The sequence below is a fragment of the Ictalurus furcatus genome, chromosome 14, assembly GCF_023375685.1.
Source record: "Ictalurus furcatus strain D&B chromosome 14, Billie_1.0, whole genome shotgun sequence".
Taxonomy (NCBI): Eukaryota; Metazoa; Chordata; class Actinopteri; order Siluriformes; family Ictaluridae; genus Ictalurus; species Ictalurus furcatus.
In genome coordinates, this window is record NC_071268.1 from 30,108,494 (window position 1) to 30,125,635 (window position 17,142).

Here is a 17,142-nt window from a genome sequence, read left to right on the forward strand (position 1 = left end):
GGCTCTATCAGTCTGAGTCAAAGGGGCTATATCGGACGAGTCAAAGGGGCTCTATCAGACTGAGTCAAGGGGCTCTATCAGACTGAGTCAAGGGGCTCTATCAGTCTGAGTCAAAGGGGCTCTATCAGACTGAGTCAAAGGGGCTCTATCAGTCTGAGTCAAAGGGGCTCTATCAGTCTGAGTCAAAGGGGCTATATCGGACGAGTCAAAGGGGCTCTATCGGACAAGTCAAAGGGGCTCTATCAGACCGAGTCAAAGGGGCTCTATCAGACTGAGTCATAGGGGCTCTATCAGTCTGAGTCAAAGGGGCTCTATCGGACGAGTCAAAGGGGCTCTATCGGACAAGTCAAAGGGGCTCTATCAGACCGAGTCAAAGGGGCTCTATCAGACTGAGTCAAGGGGCTCTATCAGTCTGAGTCAAAGGGGCTCTATCGGACGAGTCAAAGGGGCTCTATCGGACAAGTCAAAGGGGCTCTATCAGACTGAGTCAAAGGGGCTCTATCAGACTGAGTCAAGGGGCTCTATCAGTCTGAGTCAAAGGGGCTCTATCGGACGAGTCAAAGGGGCTCTATCAGTCTGAGTCAAAGGGGCTCTATCAGTCTGAGTCAAAGGGGCTCTATCAGACTGAGTCAAGGGGCTCTATCAGTCTGAGTCAAGGGGCTCTATCAGTCTGAGTCAAAGGGGCTCTATCAGACTGAGTCAAGGGGCTCTATCAGTCTGAGTCAAAGGGGCTCTATCGGACGAGTCAAAGGGGCTCTATCGGACGAGTCAAAGGGGCTCTATCAGACCGAGTCAAAGGGGCTCTATCAGACTGAGTCAAGGGGCTCTATCAGTCTGAGTCAAAGGGGCTCTATCGGACGAGTCAAAGGGGCTCTATCAGACCGAGTGAAAGGGGCTTTATTGGACGAGTGAAAGGGGCTCTATAAGACAGAGTCAAAGGGGCTCTATCGGACAAGTGAAAGGGGCTCTATTGGACGAGTGAACGGGGCTCTATCAGACCGAGTCAAGGGGCTCTATTAAAGCATCCTTTTTTCACCTCAGAAATATAGCAAGACTGCACCCTATGCTAAACTTCTCTGTAGGTGAAAAGCTGATAAACTCATTCATTGTCACTCGGTTGGATTACTGTAACGCTGTTTTACCCAGAGTTTCTAAATCCATAATAACAATCTACAATACAAAACTCTGCTGCCCGGATCCTGACGGGAACCAGGAAATGTGAACATATTACTCCTGTTCTGGAGTCCTTGCACTGGCTCCCGGACAGGTTCCATGTCCATTTTAAAATTATGATGTTGACATACAAGGCATTACATGGCTTCACTCCTCATTACATATCTGCTTTATTAATCCCTCACACCCCAAATCGCAGACTGCGCTCCTCACAGTGTAATCTGTTAACTGTTCCACTAACACGCTTAAAATCTATGTGTGACAGGGCTTTTTCTGTCTCTGCTCCCTCCCTTCGGAACTCAGGGAAGCTCAGACCTTTGACAATTTTAAAGCTCAACTTAAGAGTATTATAATTATAAAAATAAAAGAGAGAATAATTTATTATTATTATTCTTCTTGTTAACTTTTATAATGTTTTAGTTTTTCTGTGTACTACTCATTTTGTGTACAGCGCTTTGAGAAGCTGCTTTTAAAGGTGCTTTATAAAATAAAGTTTATTATTATTATAATTATCAGACCGAGTGAAAGGGGCTCTATCGGACAAGTGAAAGGGGCGCTATCGGACGAGTGAAAGGGGCTCTATCGGACGAGTGAAAGGGGCGCTATCGGACGAGTGAAAGGGGCGCTATCGGACGAGTGAAAGGGGCTCTATCGGACGAGTGAAAGGGGCTCTATCGGACGAGTGAAAGGGGCTCTATCGGACGAGTGAAAGGGGCTCTATCGGACGAGTGAAAGGGCTCTATCGGACGAGTGAAAGGGCTCTATCGGACGAGTGAAAGGGGCTCTATCGGACGAGTGAAAGGGCTCTATCGGACGAGTGAAAGGGGCTCTATCGGACGAGTGAAAGGGCTCTATCGGACGAGTGAAAGGGCTCTATCGGACGAGTGAAAGGGCTCTATCGGACGAGTGAAAGGGCTCTATCGGACGAGTGAAAGGGGCTCTATCGGACGAGTGAAAGGGGCTCTATCGGACGAGTGAAAGGGGCTCTATCGGACGAGTGAAAGGGGCTCTATCGGACGAGTGAAAGGGGCTCTATTAAACATTTACCTTATTGTCTAGATCAAACAGATATGAATCGTCTTCCCTCACATCTGCTTCTGCATCGGAGATCAGTTCCCCAACATACCTAAACACACACACACACACAGTTCAAAGAAAGAATTACAAAACAAACAGAAAGAAAGAAAGAAAGACAGAGCACTGACTCGCAGATGAAGCTCCCCTGAGGAATGTCCTGAAGAGCTCTGACTCCCCACCCCATCTTCTCTGTACGGTACAGCTGTAAGCGCACCCTTATACACACACACACACACACAGAGTATTAAACAGATACACTGTAGCTTCAAAGAAAACAATAGCTGCGTTTACATGGACAACAATAATCCACTCTTAATCCGATTAAGACGATACTCTGAATAAGAAACTACCATGTAAACAGCAATTTTTACTTACCTTAATCTAATTAAGGTCATAATCGAAGTAAGCACTAATCTAATTAAGACAGGTGGAGTATTCCTGTTTTAGTCGCATTATGGACGTGTATTACAGACATGTAAACACCTTAATCACATTATGAGCGTCGTGTGGGAGTTTTCACCGCATTTTACGACAGGACACGATCACACACGGCAGTTTTACGTTTTACGGCGAACAAGAGAGCACGGCTATGTCCCAAATCGCATACTTTCCTACTACAGGCCTGTAGTGGGGAAAAATACATGTATCTCGTCTACTATATAGACGGTAACTACGCGATTTGGGACACACCCACCGCTTCAAGCAGTTGTCTATTAGCACGTACAGCATGACAAATAATTAACTGCACTTAAAGCATTCGTAAAAAAATAAAAACACCCAAAACTGTACACGGTACCATAACGAAGATGGACTGTAAGTTGATACGTGAAATTCTGGAGGGACGTCGGACGGCGTGGCGCGGTGACGTAATGACGCGGCTGTTAATCTAATTATGTTCTAAAACATGTAAAACGGGAACATGACAGGAGTATTCTAAAAGCGACGCATGTAAACACCTTAATCACAATATTATCTTACTCAGATTAAGGTCAATAATTACATTACTGCTGTCCATGTAAACGTAGTCATTGAGATATACGATGTCAGAATGTGATGTCAGTTTTCGCATTCTCTGACATCACAGGGTCAGTGATGTCACGGGGCATGGTGCGATGTGATTGGCTCACTTGATTCCGGCCTGTACCACTCTGTTCTTGCAGGTCTTGTGGCAGGAGCAGGCGAGGTTACACTCAAAGATCAGAGGAGGCTCGATCTTATTAAACTCCTGCAGCAGACGCTGATCCTGTCAGCAAGTGCACACAGACACACGCACACACACACACACAAATTAACATTACTTTCACACACACACTCACTTACAGACAAACACTTGCACACAATCATAATTAATTATGTGTAATTAACACACACACACACACACACACACACACACAGTCTGTTACCTTGTCATACCAGCAGCGGATGCTGAGTTGTCCACACAGGCAGTTACTGGAGGAGCAGTCATCAGTACAGTTACAGTGCTACACACACACACACACACAGAAAACAGAGTCAAAACTTTCAAAATATAATGTTACCACAGCAACCATAATCTATTCACTACTAACGTCATCTTAGAACATTAGGTGTGTATGTTAGCTAGTTACCTCAACACTAACTTCCTGCAGGTGTGTGTGTGTGTGTATGTCTACCTGCAGGTGTGTGTGTGCGTCTACCTGCAGGTGTGTGTGTGTGTGTGTGTGTGTGTGTGTGTGTGTGTGTATGTATGTGTGTGTGTGTGTGTGTGTGTGTGTGTGTGTGCGTCTACCTGCAGGTGTGTGTGTGTGTGTGTGCGTGCGTCTACCTGCAGGTGTGTGTGTGTGTGTGTGTGTGTCTACCTGCAGGTGTGTGTGTGTGTGTGTGTGTGTGTGTCTACCTGCAGGTGTGTGTGTGTGTGTGTCTACCTGCAGGTGTGTGTGTGTGTGTGTGTGCGTCTACCTGCAGGGGTGTGTGTGTATGTGTGTGTGCGTCTACCTGCAGGGGTGTGTGTGTGTGTGTGTGTGTGTGTGTATACCTGCAGGGGTGTGTGTGTGTGTGTGTGTGCGTCTACCTGCAGGGGTGTGTGTGTGTGTGTGTGTGCGTCTACCTGCAGGGGTGTGTGTGTGTGTGTGTGTGCGTCTACCTGCAGGGGTGTGTGTGTGTGTGTGTGTCTACCTGCAGGGGGGTGTGTGTGTGTGTGTGTCTACCTGCAGGGGTGTGTGGGTGTGTGTGTGTGTGTGTGTGCGCGTCTACCTGCAGGGGTGTGTGTGTGTGTGTGTGTGTGTGTGTGTGTGTGTGCGTCTACCTGCAGGGGTGTGTGTGTGTGTGTGTGTGGGGGTGTGTGTGTGCGTGTGTGTGTGTGCGTCTACCTGCAGGGGTGTGTGTGTGTGTGTGTGTGCGTCTACCTGCAGGGGTGTGTGTGTGTGTGTGTGTCTACCTGCAGGGGGGTGTGTGTGTGTGTGTGTCTACCTGCAGGGGTGTGTGGGTGTGTGTGTGTGTGTGTGCGCGCGTCTACCTGCAGGGGTGTGTGTGTGTGTGTGTGTGTGTGTGTGTGTGTGTGTGTGCGTCTACCTGCAGGGGTGTGTGTGTGTGTGTGTGTGTGGGGGTGTGTGTGTGCGTCTACCTGCAGGGGTGTGTGTGTGTGTGTTTGTGTGTGTGTGTGTGTGCGTCTACCTGCAGGGGTGTGTGTGTGTGTGTGTGTGTGCGCGTCTACCTGCAGGGGTGTGTGTGTGTGTGTGTGTGTGTGTGTGTGCGTCTACCTGCAGGTGTGTGATGTTGCGGTCGATGTTCATGGCGGAGGTCTCACAGTTCTCTGCAATGTATTTGTAGTCTGACGGACAGTCTTCATCATCCACACCATTAACACAAGGGATCGGCACATTCTCATAACCCTGCGCCACGTCACTGTGAGAACACACACACACACACACACACAATTTTTTATTTCTTTATATTTACATCACATTTTTCACAAGCTCAGATTCCAGTTCCAGTCAGTTATAATGCCAAAGGATCTTTTTCCAATTCCAAAGAATCTGGTTCCAGTACTACACTGTGTAGTCCTAAAACTAAAGGACCCAGTACCAGTACCAAAGGTTCCAGCTCAAATAACAAAGGGTCCAGTTCCAAGACAAGTGTCCTTGTTTACAAGATTCCCAATAGCAAAAGATAAAAAAAAATCCACTTTCAGTACCAAAGGATCCAATTCTCCTATCAATACCAAATAGATCTAGATCCAATATCAAAGGTTAGTCACAGTACCAAAAGATTCAGCACTAGAAACATTTCCAGATCCAAAACGAAAGGTTCCATTATTAATCTTTTATATACATAAATATGTTTTAATTTATTTATTCATTTTCATATGATTCATTTACATGTGATTCATTTACCTTTTCTCTTCTCTCCTCCCTTCCCTTTCCCAAATATTTCATTGAGAAGAAGAAAAAAAACAAACAAACAAACAAAAAAAACAAAGGAAAACAAAATTAAAAGTACCAACTCTCTCCCCCCCCTCCCCAAACAAGGCACAAAAATTTAAGTGGGAAGTGTCTGTAACTCCATAAAGTATACAATATAGGGATGCCATTTATAAGCAAATAAATAAATAAAATAAAATAAATAATTAAAAAAAAAATCAAAAAATAAATAAAAAATTCATCTAAATTAGGAGCGTATACAATACATGTCTTTGCATTAGTGTACCAGCAACTATAATATATCTACCATTCGCATCAGCGATAACGTTAGTGGACGAAAACTGTAACCTTTTGCCAATTAAAATCGCGACCCCTCCTACTTTCTAATTAAAGTTCGAGTGGAAGACGTTTCAAATATGTAAAAACCTTAGATCTCTTGACAGGATTACCTCTGACGTTCCAACAAATAGATCTTAAAGGCGTGCCTGTCCCAGCCGGAGTGGGACCCCCCCTCCCCCGAACACACCCAAAGTCTCCATAAAACAAAGGGAGACAGCAGTGTTTCCCATCAAGAATTGTCCACAATGTGAAAACAACTCAAAGAGTAAGCCGAACTAACCAACTAAATTACCTAAACAAAAAAATTCCAGTAAGAGAAAAGTCCCCTACTGACTTCAAATCTGATAAATAGTCTGCGCACTTTAACAAATATAATGTCCTTACCTTTTAAAGACTTGTAACAAATAATATAACACAGTGTAGCACGTAAAGATGAGGAAACACCACTAATAAAATGAAATAAACTCTAACCCAGTCAGAGCATCAAAACAGAGAAGCACATTAATACAGAAATAAATTTAAGAGGAGTGTTCCACAAAATCTACACGAAGTAATGCAACGACAATATCTTCAATAAGAATCCGAATTCTGTAGAGCTGGAAGGCCAAGTGCAAAAAAAGAATAAGAGTGAAAAAAACTCCACTATATAGGTGATGCAGTTCACCCCGATATCAAGAGTTTAACGTAGTCTCCTGCTTCCTCCGCTGAAATAAAGTCCTTCTGAACACCGTTATATGTAATGCGAAGCCGAGCTGGGTGAAGTATTCCATAGCCAGCGTCCTCAATACCACGAAGTTGATGCCGAACCTCGTTAAACGCGGCCCGGACCCGGGCTGTCTTGGCTGTGTAGTCAGGGAAAACGGAGATGGTCAAATCCCTCACTTTAATCCGCTGGAGCTCTCTCGCACAGCGTAAAATGTCAACACAGTCACTGTGATAGTGGAATCTGCACACAATAGCTCGTGGTCGTTCACCAGGCTTGGGCTTCGGCTGAAGGGTCCGGTGGGACCGGTCCAGAACCGGCTCCTTCTCCAGACCAAACGCCTCTTTTAACAAGGCCGCTACAGCAGCGGTTGTACAGGTGTCAGCGCCCTCTGGAACTCCCACTATCCTAACGCTATTGCGCCGTGACCTCGACTCCAAATCCTCACATTTATTCTCTAATTGAGTCACGGTCGCAGTGAGAGACTCGATAGTAGTCTTCATGTGAGCTGTGTCATCGGTGCAGCCAGAGAGCGCGTGCTCCATTTCCCCAACAGTACCTTTCAGTGTTGATATGGTAGCATCAGTAGCGACTTTATCACTAGCCAGCTGTGTTTTTATGGCCTGCAGGTCAAGCTGGATAGTAGACAGCGCTTCCCTGAACATCGCCTGAAACTCCTTTTTAAAAATATCGGCGATGTCCTTCCTCAGTGAAGCCAGCAGCTCAAGCTTGAGTGCGGCGAAGTCAGGGTCACTGCTTGGGGACGCGGATTCAGGGGGAGAAGGGGACTCACTCACGGCACGCGCACTAGGTCTCAGTCGTGTCTGAATACTACCACGGCTTTTCATGTTCTTTCCAGACATCTTAATGTGCCACAAAGTTAAAAGTGCAAATAAACGAAGTAGAATAAGTCAAAATATATTATATGACCAAAAAGCGCTAATTAATTACAATTTTAATTGAAATCAGCAGGAGCTTCCAACTTCGCGTCCTACTCCATCGAACACTGAATTCGAATCTCTGGTTCCATTATCAATCTTAACGGATCCTGTTTACATACTAAAAGTTCCAGTTTCAAAACCAAAAGATTTAGATCCAAGCACAAAGAATCCAGTCCGAGAGGATCCACTTCCAATACAGAAAGGACCAGTTCTGGTACCAACGACTTTCCTGCTCCAATATCAAAGATTATGAAAGATGTAAGTATAAGAGCTAATTATCAAAGGTTCCAGTTCCAATAAATAAGGCTCCACTTTCAACACCAAAGGTTCCTGGTCTGGAAACAAAGGCACCAGTTTCAACAGCAAAATACCCAGTACTGGTGCTCAAGGTTCTCAGTACAGTACCATTTTCAGACATGACGCCAAATGTTCCACTATCAATTTAAAAGGCTCCTGTTCCAAAATTACAGTCTTAGTACCAAAAGCTTTAGTTCCAATAGTAAAAGATCCAGCTTCATCCATCGATCTTCTACCACGTACTCCTTTTCAGAGTCACGGGGAACCTGGAGTCTATCCCAGGGATCATCGGGCACAAGGACACCAGGTACACCCTGGACAGGGTGCCAATCCATCACAGGGCACAATCACACACACCCATTCATACACTACAGACACTTTAGACATGCCAATCAGCCTACCATGCATGTCTTTGGAAACCGGAGTACCCGGAGGAAACCCCCGCAGCACGGGGAGAACATGCAAACTCCACACACACACACGGGCCACGGTGGGAATCGAACCCCCGACCCTGGAGGTGTGAGGTGTGAGGCGAACGTGCTAACCACTAAGCCAACGTGCGCCCAAGATCCAGCTTCAATTCCAAGAAAAAATAATCTGGTTCCAGTACCAATCGGCTCCAGTTAAGGTACCATACGGCTCCATTTCCTATAATAGCTCCAGTTCCAAAATTAATGCAATTTAAGTTTAAATTAACGTAATACCAAACATCTCAGGTTCCAGTACCAAGCAATTCAGTTCCTCTACCACTAAGCCTGCAGTTCTAGTACCAAACAACTCTTATTCCTATACCAAAGAATTCCGTTCCAGTACAAAAAGGAACCAGTTCCAGTACTAGTATCGAAGTGTGTCAGTTCCAGTGCCAAGCAGAACTGTTCTTTCACCTTGGGCTTAACAATGGTCTTGGTGGAAATTAAGTAGAACCCAAGTTCTGTTCCTTCTTTGGCAGGTTCTTGTTTTTGAACTAACAAACTGGCAGAGTACCCCCCCCCACACACACACACACACACACACACACACACACACACACACATCATAGCGCTGCACATTTAGTGCCTTTAGACGTGATTTAGGACACAGCCCATGGAGAGGCTAAAATGGATGGAACTCAGACCTGCAGATGATCCTCTCCGTCCGCACAATCCGATTGGCTATTCCTCTCCTCAACTTCCTATTTATCTGGAGCGCCACCCACACCGGCGAATCAGGTCGTGCCAAGGAGAGGGGTGTGTCTCCTTCTTTATTCACAACATCAATATCTGCCCCTCTGGACAGGAACAGCCTGGAGGAGAGAGACACACTTAATTCAGACAGACTTGTTCAAAGTCAAAAGAAAGATTAAAAAAAAAGAAAGAAATGTTAAAAATAAAAGACAGAACTGAATAAGAAGGGAAGAAAGGAAGGAATGAAGAAGGTTAAAAAAGAAAAAGTCAGAAAATGAAAGAATGAAAGAAAGAAAGGCAGAAAATGGAAGAAAAGGCAGAGAGAAAAAGTCGGACAGAGAGACAGACAGTATGAAGGACAGACAGATGGTCAGACAGAGAGGGAGACAGTATGAAGGACAGACAGATGGTCGGACAGACAGATGGTCAGACAGAGAGACAGATGGTAAGAAGGACAGATGGATGGTCAGACAGAGAGACAGACAGTATGAAGGACAGGCGGATGGTCGGACAGAGAGACAGACAGTATGAAGGACAGACAGATGGTCAGACAGAGAGACAGACAGTATGAAGGACAGACGGATGATCGGACAGAGAGACAGACAGTATGAAGGACAGACGGATGATCGGACAGAGAGACAGACAGTATGAAGGACAGACGGATGATCGGACAGAGAGACAGACAGTATGAAGGACAGACGGATGATCGGACAGAGAGACAGACAGTATGAAGGACAGACGGATGGTTGGACAGAGAGACAGACAGTATGAAGGACAGACGGACGTGACGCAGTGGATGTGTCCCTCGCGGGCAGCGATGTGCAGGGGCGTGTCCCCGTGAAGGTTAACGGAGGTCAGAGGACACCCAGCATTCAGGACCAGCTCAGCGATCTCAGCACAGCCAGCAAACGAGGCCCAGTGCACACACACGTTCATCTCCTACACACACACACACACACAAATCAGAATGCGCATGTGTGTGTGTGTGTGTGTGTGTGTGTGTGTATGAAGTGTATGAGGTGTGTGTGTGTGTGTATATGAGGTGTGGGTGTGTGTGCATGAGGTGTGGGTGTGTGTGCATGAGGTGTGGGTGTGTGTGCATGAGGTGTGGGTGTGTGTGCATGAGGTGTGGGTGTGTGAGTGTGTGTGTGTATGAGGTGTGTGTGTGTGAGTGTGTGTGTGTATGAGGTGTGTGTGTGTGAGTGTGTGTGTGTATGAGGTGTGTGTGTGTGGTGTGTGTGGTGTGTGTATGAGGTGTGTGTGTGTGTATGAATGAGGTGTGCGTGTGTGTGTATATTTGTGTGTATGTGGTGTGTATGAGGTGTATGTGTATGAGGTGTGTGAGAGTGAGTGTGTGTGTATGAGGTGTGTGTGTGTGGTGTGTGTATGAGGTGTGTGTGTGTGTGTATATGAGGTGTGCGTATATGAAGTGTGTGTGTGTGTATGAGGTGTGTGTTTGTATGTGGGTGTGTATGTGGTGTGTATGAGGTGTGTGTGTATGAGGTGTGTGTGTATGAGGTGTGTGTATGTATATGTGGTGTGTGTATGAGGTGTATGTGTGTGTATGTGTGTGTGTATGAGGTGTGTGTGTGTGTGTGTGTGTGTGTGTGTGTGAGGTGTGTGTGTGTATGAGGTGTGTGTGTGTGGTGTGTGTGGTGTGTGTATATTTGTGTGTATGTGGTGTGTATGAGGTGTATGTGTATGAGGTGTGTGTGTGTGTGGTGTGTGTATGAGGTTTGTGTGTGTGTGTATATGAAGTGTGTGTGTGTGTATGAGGTGTGTGTTTGTATGTGGGTGTGTATGTGGTGTGTATGAGGTGTGTGTGTATGAGGTGTGTGTGTGTATGAGGTGTGTGTATGTATATGTGGTGTGTGTATGAGGTGTATGTGTGTGTATGAGGTGTGTGTGTGTGTGTATGAGGTGTGTGTATGAGGTGTATGTGTATGAGGTGTGGGTGAGTGAGTATGTATGTATATGTGGTGTGTGTATAAGGTGTGGGTGTGTGTATGTGTGTGTGTATGAGGTGTGTGTGTATGTGTGTGTGTATGAGGTGTGTGTGTGTGTATATGTGTGTGTGTATGGGTGTGTATGAGGTGTGGGTGTGTGTGTGGGTGTGTGTGTATGAGGTGTGTGTGTGTGTGTGTGTATGTGTGTGTGTGTGTATGAGGTGTGTGTGTGTGTGTGTATGAGGTGTGTGTGTATATGTGGTATGTGTATGAGGTGTGTGTGTGTGTATGAGGTGTGTGTGTGTGTATATGTGTGTGTGTGTGTATATGTGTGTGTGTATGAGGTGTGTGTGTGTGTGTATATGTGTGTGTGTATGAGGTGTGTGTATGTGGTATGTGTATGAGGTGTGTGTGTGTGTGTATGTGGTATGTGTATGAGGTGTGTGTGTGTGTATATGTGTGTGTGTATGAGGTGTGTGTGTGTGTATATGTGGTATGTGTATGAGGTGTGTGTGTGTGTGGGTGTGTATGAGGTGTGAGACCTTGTCCTTCAGCGTGACGTCAGCACCTCGGTTCAGCAGTGCTCTGATCACATCAGTATGTCTATGTTCAGCAGCCCAGATTATAGGAGTCCAACCACCACTGTCCTACAGAGAGAGACAGACAGATGGAGAGAGAGAGAGAGAGAGAGAGACAGATGGAGAGAGACAGATGGAGAGAGAGACAGATGGAGAGAGAGACAGATGGAGAGAGAGACAGACAGAGAAAGTAGTGAATGTAATAAACCCCATGCAGGACTGGACTGTTCACCTATCCTCATCCACAGGAGACACTCACAGTTTCAGCAGAGTTACGGAGTTCTAATCAACTAAACAAGCTCACATGCAGTTTCATCTCACCTTGGCGTTAATGTCCACCTGTCCAGTGTTCAGCAGCAGCGTGACGATCTCCAGATTCCCCAGTTTAGCAGCGTGATGGAGACCTGTGGAGCCATCCTCCTCCTGATAGAGAGAGAGAGAGAGAGAGAGAGAGAGAGAGAGAGAGAGAGAGAGCAGTGCTTGGACCCTTTAAAATGTTTTTTGTTTACAAACAAAAATGAATTATTAAAAAATACAAATGTTAATCAAAATTACATTAGACTCATTAGTGTCACTGAATGAACAATAAAAGTGGGCAAAAACAACAAAAAAAATGTGTGTGTGTGTATGTATGTGTGTGTATGTGTGTATGTATATGTGTGTGTATGCGTGTGTGTGTGTGTGTGTGTGTGCGTATGTGTGTATGCGTGTGTGTATGTGTGTGTATGCGTGTGTATGTATGTGTGTATGCGTGTGTGTGTGTGTATGCGTGTGTGTGTGTATGCGTGTATGTGTGTGTGTGTATGTGTGTATGTGCGTGTATGTGTGTATGCGTGTGTGTATGCGTGTGTGTATGTGTGTATGCGTGTGTGTGTGTGTATGCGTGTGTGTACGTGTGTATGCGTGTGTGTATGCGTGTGTGTATGTGTGTATGCGTGTGTGTGTGTATGCGTGTGTATGTGTGTATGTATGTGTGTGTGTGTGTGTGTATGCGTGTGTATGCGTATATGCGTGTGTGTGTGTATGTGTATGTATGCGTGTGTGTGTGTACGTGTGTGTGTGTGTGTGTGTATGCGCGTGTGTATGTATGTGTGTGTGTGTGTGTGTGTGTGTGTGTGTGTGTGTGTACGTGTGTGTGTGTGTGTGTGTGTATGCGCGTGTGTATGTATGTGTGTGTGTGTGTGTGTGTGTGTGTGTGTGTGTGTGTGTGTGTATGCGTGTGTATGTGTGTGTATGTGTGTGTACTCACGACATGGTAAACACACGCTCCGCTCTGTATGAGATACCTGGTCACCTCCACCTGATTGTTTATGATGGCCTCCAGCAGTGGGGTCCTCTGACTCTTATCCTCTGTGTCTACTTTAGCACCTGCCTAAAAACACCACAAACACGTACACACACACGTACACACACACGTACACACACAGAGACACACAGAGACACACAGAGACACACAGAGACACACACACATACCCCACACACATACCCCACACACATACCCCACACATCATAAATATGTCCTATACTATTAACAGAAATGATATCTTCCCCTGCACAAGTGGAAAAACTGCCTGAATTGCTCTGAATAAGTCGCTCAACTCCTAAAATTTCCCTTAAACAAGAGGATAAATTCCCAGAATTCCCCTGTAAATGTGCATAAATGTACAGAATTCCCTGCAGGAATGGATAAACTCCCAGAATTCCCATCTGCAAGTGGCTACACTGCCCGGATTTCTCTGAATTAGTGACTCAACTGCCAGATTTCTCTTTGGTGACTGGATAAATTCACAGAATTCCGTTGTAGTACCTGTATGAGCAGGTAACAGATCTCTAGCAGGCCGCGCTGAGCAGCAGCATGAAGAGCACAGCGCCGATTCTGAGAGTCTGACTGATACCCTGGCTCTATACCCTCCACTACAGAGAGAGAGAGAGAGAGAGAGAGAGAGAGACAAATCAGATTAATAAATCATGGTATAAAGTAGAGAGCTGATTGGTGGAAGTGGTTTTAAATGGAGAGCTGATTGGTGGAAGTGGTTTTAAATGGAGAGCTGATTGGTGGAAGTGGTTTCAAATGGAGAGAGCTGATTGGTGGAAGTGGTTTCAAATGGAGAGAGCTGATTGGTGGAAGTGGTTTTAAATGGAGAGAGCTGATTGGTGGAAGTGGTTTTAAATGGAGAGAGCTGATTGGTGGAAGTGGTTTCAAATGGAGAGAGCTGATTGGTGGAAGTGGTTTTAAATGGAGAGAGCTGATTGGTGGAAGTGGTTTTAAATGGAGAGAGCTGATTGGACAGGTGTTGTGTTGTACGTACTGAGCATGAGCAGAACCCTCTGGACTTCGCCCTGTTTGGCCGCAGGATAGAGCTGACGTGGGTGGAACCGCAATTTCTTCTTCCTGATCAATCGGAATGAATTAAAAACACTTCTACATGCATTCCTGTGTGTGTGTGTATGTGTGTGTGTGTATGACATCATTACCTCTCAGTCTCCTGATTGAGAATGGCTCTCTGCAGTGCCGTCCTGCTGTCTCCAGCAGGAAGTGTGCCAGGACACACTGGCTTTCCATTGGGGAGGACAAGGGAGGGGCCAACACTGTCCACACCCCCATCACCCAAGGCAACCACATCCTCGGCTCCACCCACCCCTGAAGCGGTGGCCTCATTAGGGGGTGTGGACTGAGGCACCGCCCCTTTCCTGAACTCACCCCGCCAGTGCATCCTCGCACTGCAGAAAGAAAGACAGGGGAGAGCAGAAGAAAAACAAAAGAAAGAAAGTAAGAAAGAAAGATGAGTAAAAATAACAATATGCTAATAACTGTTAGTTTAACAGTGTTTAACAGTACCACCTCCTGATCTTATCCTCTTACCTGATTGGTTCCCCGGTCCTCTTCTCGCTGCTAAGAGCTGTGTTGGTTGCTGCCAGTGCAGATGAGAGAAGTGGAGTGGTGGAGGAGGCAGTAGCCGTGACAACGGCTGACCCTGACGATGATGAGGACGGGGGTATGGTGACCTCCTGTGCCTCAGAGGCGTCCTCGCCACAATGGGGGCAGAAAAGCAGGCCGACACCCAACGAGCTGCCCCGGCTCCGCCCACCACCCAACACAGACACACAGCCGCGGTGGAAGCGATGAGCGATCCGGACGTCCGGACAACACTCCAGAAACGTCCCCTAGGACATCGTCCATGTTGTTAAAACACGGGTCTATTATTTACATGCGTGTGTGTGTGTGTGTGTGTGTCTTACAGAGAGGCAGAAGTAGCCACAGCCCGGGCAGCAGTGATGTTTCACCATATGACCGCGATGAGTCTCACACAGCACCATGAGAGAGACACGGCTGGACGGACGCATCGTCTCCCCCTTTACGACGGAGTTGGTACAGCCCACGAGCTTCGAGAAACAGAGGGGTTGGGAAGGGGGTTCGAGTTAAAATGCACCACATTACTGGCACCATGTGTGAATGACAGAACTCACAATACTGTCTCTCTGTCTCTCTCTCCCCCCAACACCATGTCTCTCTCTCTCTCTCCCCCCATGTCTCTCTCTCTCTCTCTCTCTCCCCCCCCCATGTCTCTCTCTCTCTCTCTCTCTCTCTCTCTCTCTCCCCCCATGTCTCTCTCTCTCTCTCTCTCTCTCTCTCTCCCCCCATGTCTCTCTCTCTCTCTCTCTCTCACCTGTCCATTGATGCTCTCGATGGCCATGCAGGTTGGCTGTGTGTTAGTTGCAAGCTTGTGCACGCGTGGAGCCTCCATTCTACAGCTACACAACGGCAACTCCTCCATCCGCTCCATCTCTCGATCATCTACACACAGAGAGATAGACAGGTAGATGTTTAAAACTTTCATTTGCAATACATGCATACATGAGTATTAGGCCACGCCTCCTTGACAGGCTTTGCTGTCAGATTAACCCTACCTGTGTGAGGAGACAGGGTGAGGCCGTCTGCAGCCGAGATGTCCAGAGAACCCAGAGGAACTTCAGTGTACTCAGCTGAGTCTCCTCCTGGAGGGGCTAAGACATACATGTACACACACGCACACGTACACATGTACATGCACACGCAAACACACACACACATACACATGTACATGCACACGCAAACACACACACACACGTACACATGTACATGCACACGCAAACACACACACACACGTACACATGTACATGCACACGCAAACACACACACACGTACACATGTACATGCACACGCAAACACACACACACGTACACATGTACATGCACACGCAAACACACACACACGTACACATGTACATGCACACGCAAACACACACACAGTATGATGTTGTGTTAATAATCTCGGTCTGTCTCGCTCTCTATTTGTACATCTCTGTCCCTCTACCCATCTGCCTACCCCACCATCTCCGTCTGTCCCACTACCCATCTGTCTGTCCTTCTATCTCTGTCTGTCCCTCTATCCATCTCTCTGTCCCTCTACCCATCTGTCTACCCCACCATCTCCGTCTGTCCCACTACCCATCTGTCTGTCCTTCTATCTCTGTCTGTCCCTCTATCCATCTCTCTGTCCCTCTATCCATCTGTCTACCCCTCTAACTCTGTGTCCCTATATCCATCTGTCTGTCCTTCTATCTCTTTCTGTCCTATCTCTCTGTCCCTCTATCCATCTGTCTGTCCTTCTATCCATCTGTCTATCCCTCTAACTCCATGTCCCTTTATCCATCTGTCGGTCCTTCTATCTCTGTCTGTCCTCCTATCTCTCTGTCCCTCTATCCATCTGTCTACCCCACCATCTATGTCTGTCCTCTATCTGTCTGTCCTCCTATTGCTCTGTCCCTCTATCCATCTCTCTGTCCCTCTAACCATGTCTGTCCTTCTATCACTGTCTGTCCCTCTATCCATCTGTCTGTCCTCCTATCTCTCTCTGTCCCTCTATCCATCTGTCTGTCCTCCTATTTCTCTGTCCCTCTATCCATCTGTCAATCCCACCATCTCTGTCTGTACTCCTATCTCTCTGTCCCTCTATCCAACTGTCTGTCCTTCTATCTCTGTCTGTCCTCCTATCTCTCTCTGTCCCTCTATCCAACTGTCTGTCCTCCTATCTCTCTCTGTCCCTCTATCCATCTGTCTGTCCTCCTATTTCTCTGTCCCTCTATCCATCTGTCTGTCCTCCTATTTCTCTGTCCCTCTATCCATCTGTCAATCCCACCATCTCTGTCTGTACTCCTATCTCTCTGTCCCTCTATCCAACTGTCTGTCCTTCTATCTCTGTCTGTCCTCCTATCTCTCTCTGTCCCTCTATCCAACTGTCTATCCCACCATCTCTGTCTGTCCTATCTCTCTCTGTCCCTCTATCCATCAGTCCCTCTATCCATCGGTCTGTCCCTCTATCTCTGTCTGTCCTCCTATCTCTCTGTCCCTCTATCCATCTCTCTGTCCCTCTATCCATCTCTCTGTCCCTCTATCCATCTGTCTATCCCACCATCTCTGTCTGTCCCTCTATCTCTGTCTGTCCCTCTATCTCTGTCTGTCCTCCTATCTCTCTGTCCCTCTATCC

At 46.6% G+C, this 17,142-nt stretch overlaps 1 protein-coding gene across 3 annotated transcripts in view; it reads right to left on the reverse strand.

Annotated features, from left to right (window-relative positions):
* Window positions 1-17,142, reverse strand: part of ehmt2 (euchromatic histone-lysine N-methyltransferase 2) — a 29,804-nt gene that overhangs the window by 1,891 nt on the left and 10,771 nt on the right. For 2 of the 3 annotated variants that reach the window (XM_053641707.1, XM_053641709.1), the window contains exons 10-26: window positions 15,525-15,620; window positions 15,284-15,411; window positions 14,856-14,999; window positions 14,479-14,780; window positions 14,091-14,336; window positions 13,925-14,007; window positions 13,423-13,529; window positions 12,865-12,987; window positions 11,937-12,038; window positions 11,580-11,684; window positions 9,876-10,030; window positions 9,043-9,210; window positions 4,989-5,133; window positions 3,654-3,731; window positions 3,378-3,493; window positions 2,379-2,465; window positions 2,221-2,299 (exon numbers count right to left, since the gene is read on the reverse strand). In XM_053641707.1, the coding sequence (XP_053497682.1) occupies window positions 2,221-2,299; window positions 2,379-2,465; window positions 3,378-3,493; window positions 3,654-3,731; window positions 4,989-5,133; window positions 9,043-9,210; window positions 9,876-10,030; window positions 11,580-11,684; window positions 11,937-12,038; window positions 12,865-12,987; window positions 13,423-13,529; window positions 13,925-14,007; window positions 14,091-14,336; window positions 14,479-14,780; window positions 14,856-14,999; window positions 15,284-15,411; window positions 15,525-15,620 (2,264 nt within the window). The remainder of the gene's footprint in view (window positions 1-2,220; window positions 2,300-2,378; window positions 2,466-3,377; window positions 3,494-3,653; window positions 3,732-4,988; window positions 5,134-9,042; window positions 9,211-9,875; window positions 10,031-11,579; window positions 11,685-11,936; window positions 12,039-12,864; window positions 12,988-13,422; window positions 13,530-13,924; window positions 14,008-14,090; window positions 14,337-14,478; window positions 14,781-14,855; window positions 15,000-15,283; window positions 15,412-15,524; window positions 15,621-17,142) is intronic. The other variant, XM_053641708.1, reaches the window with a different exon arrangement.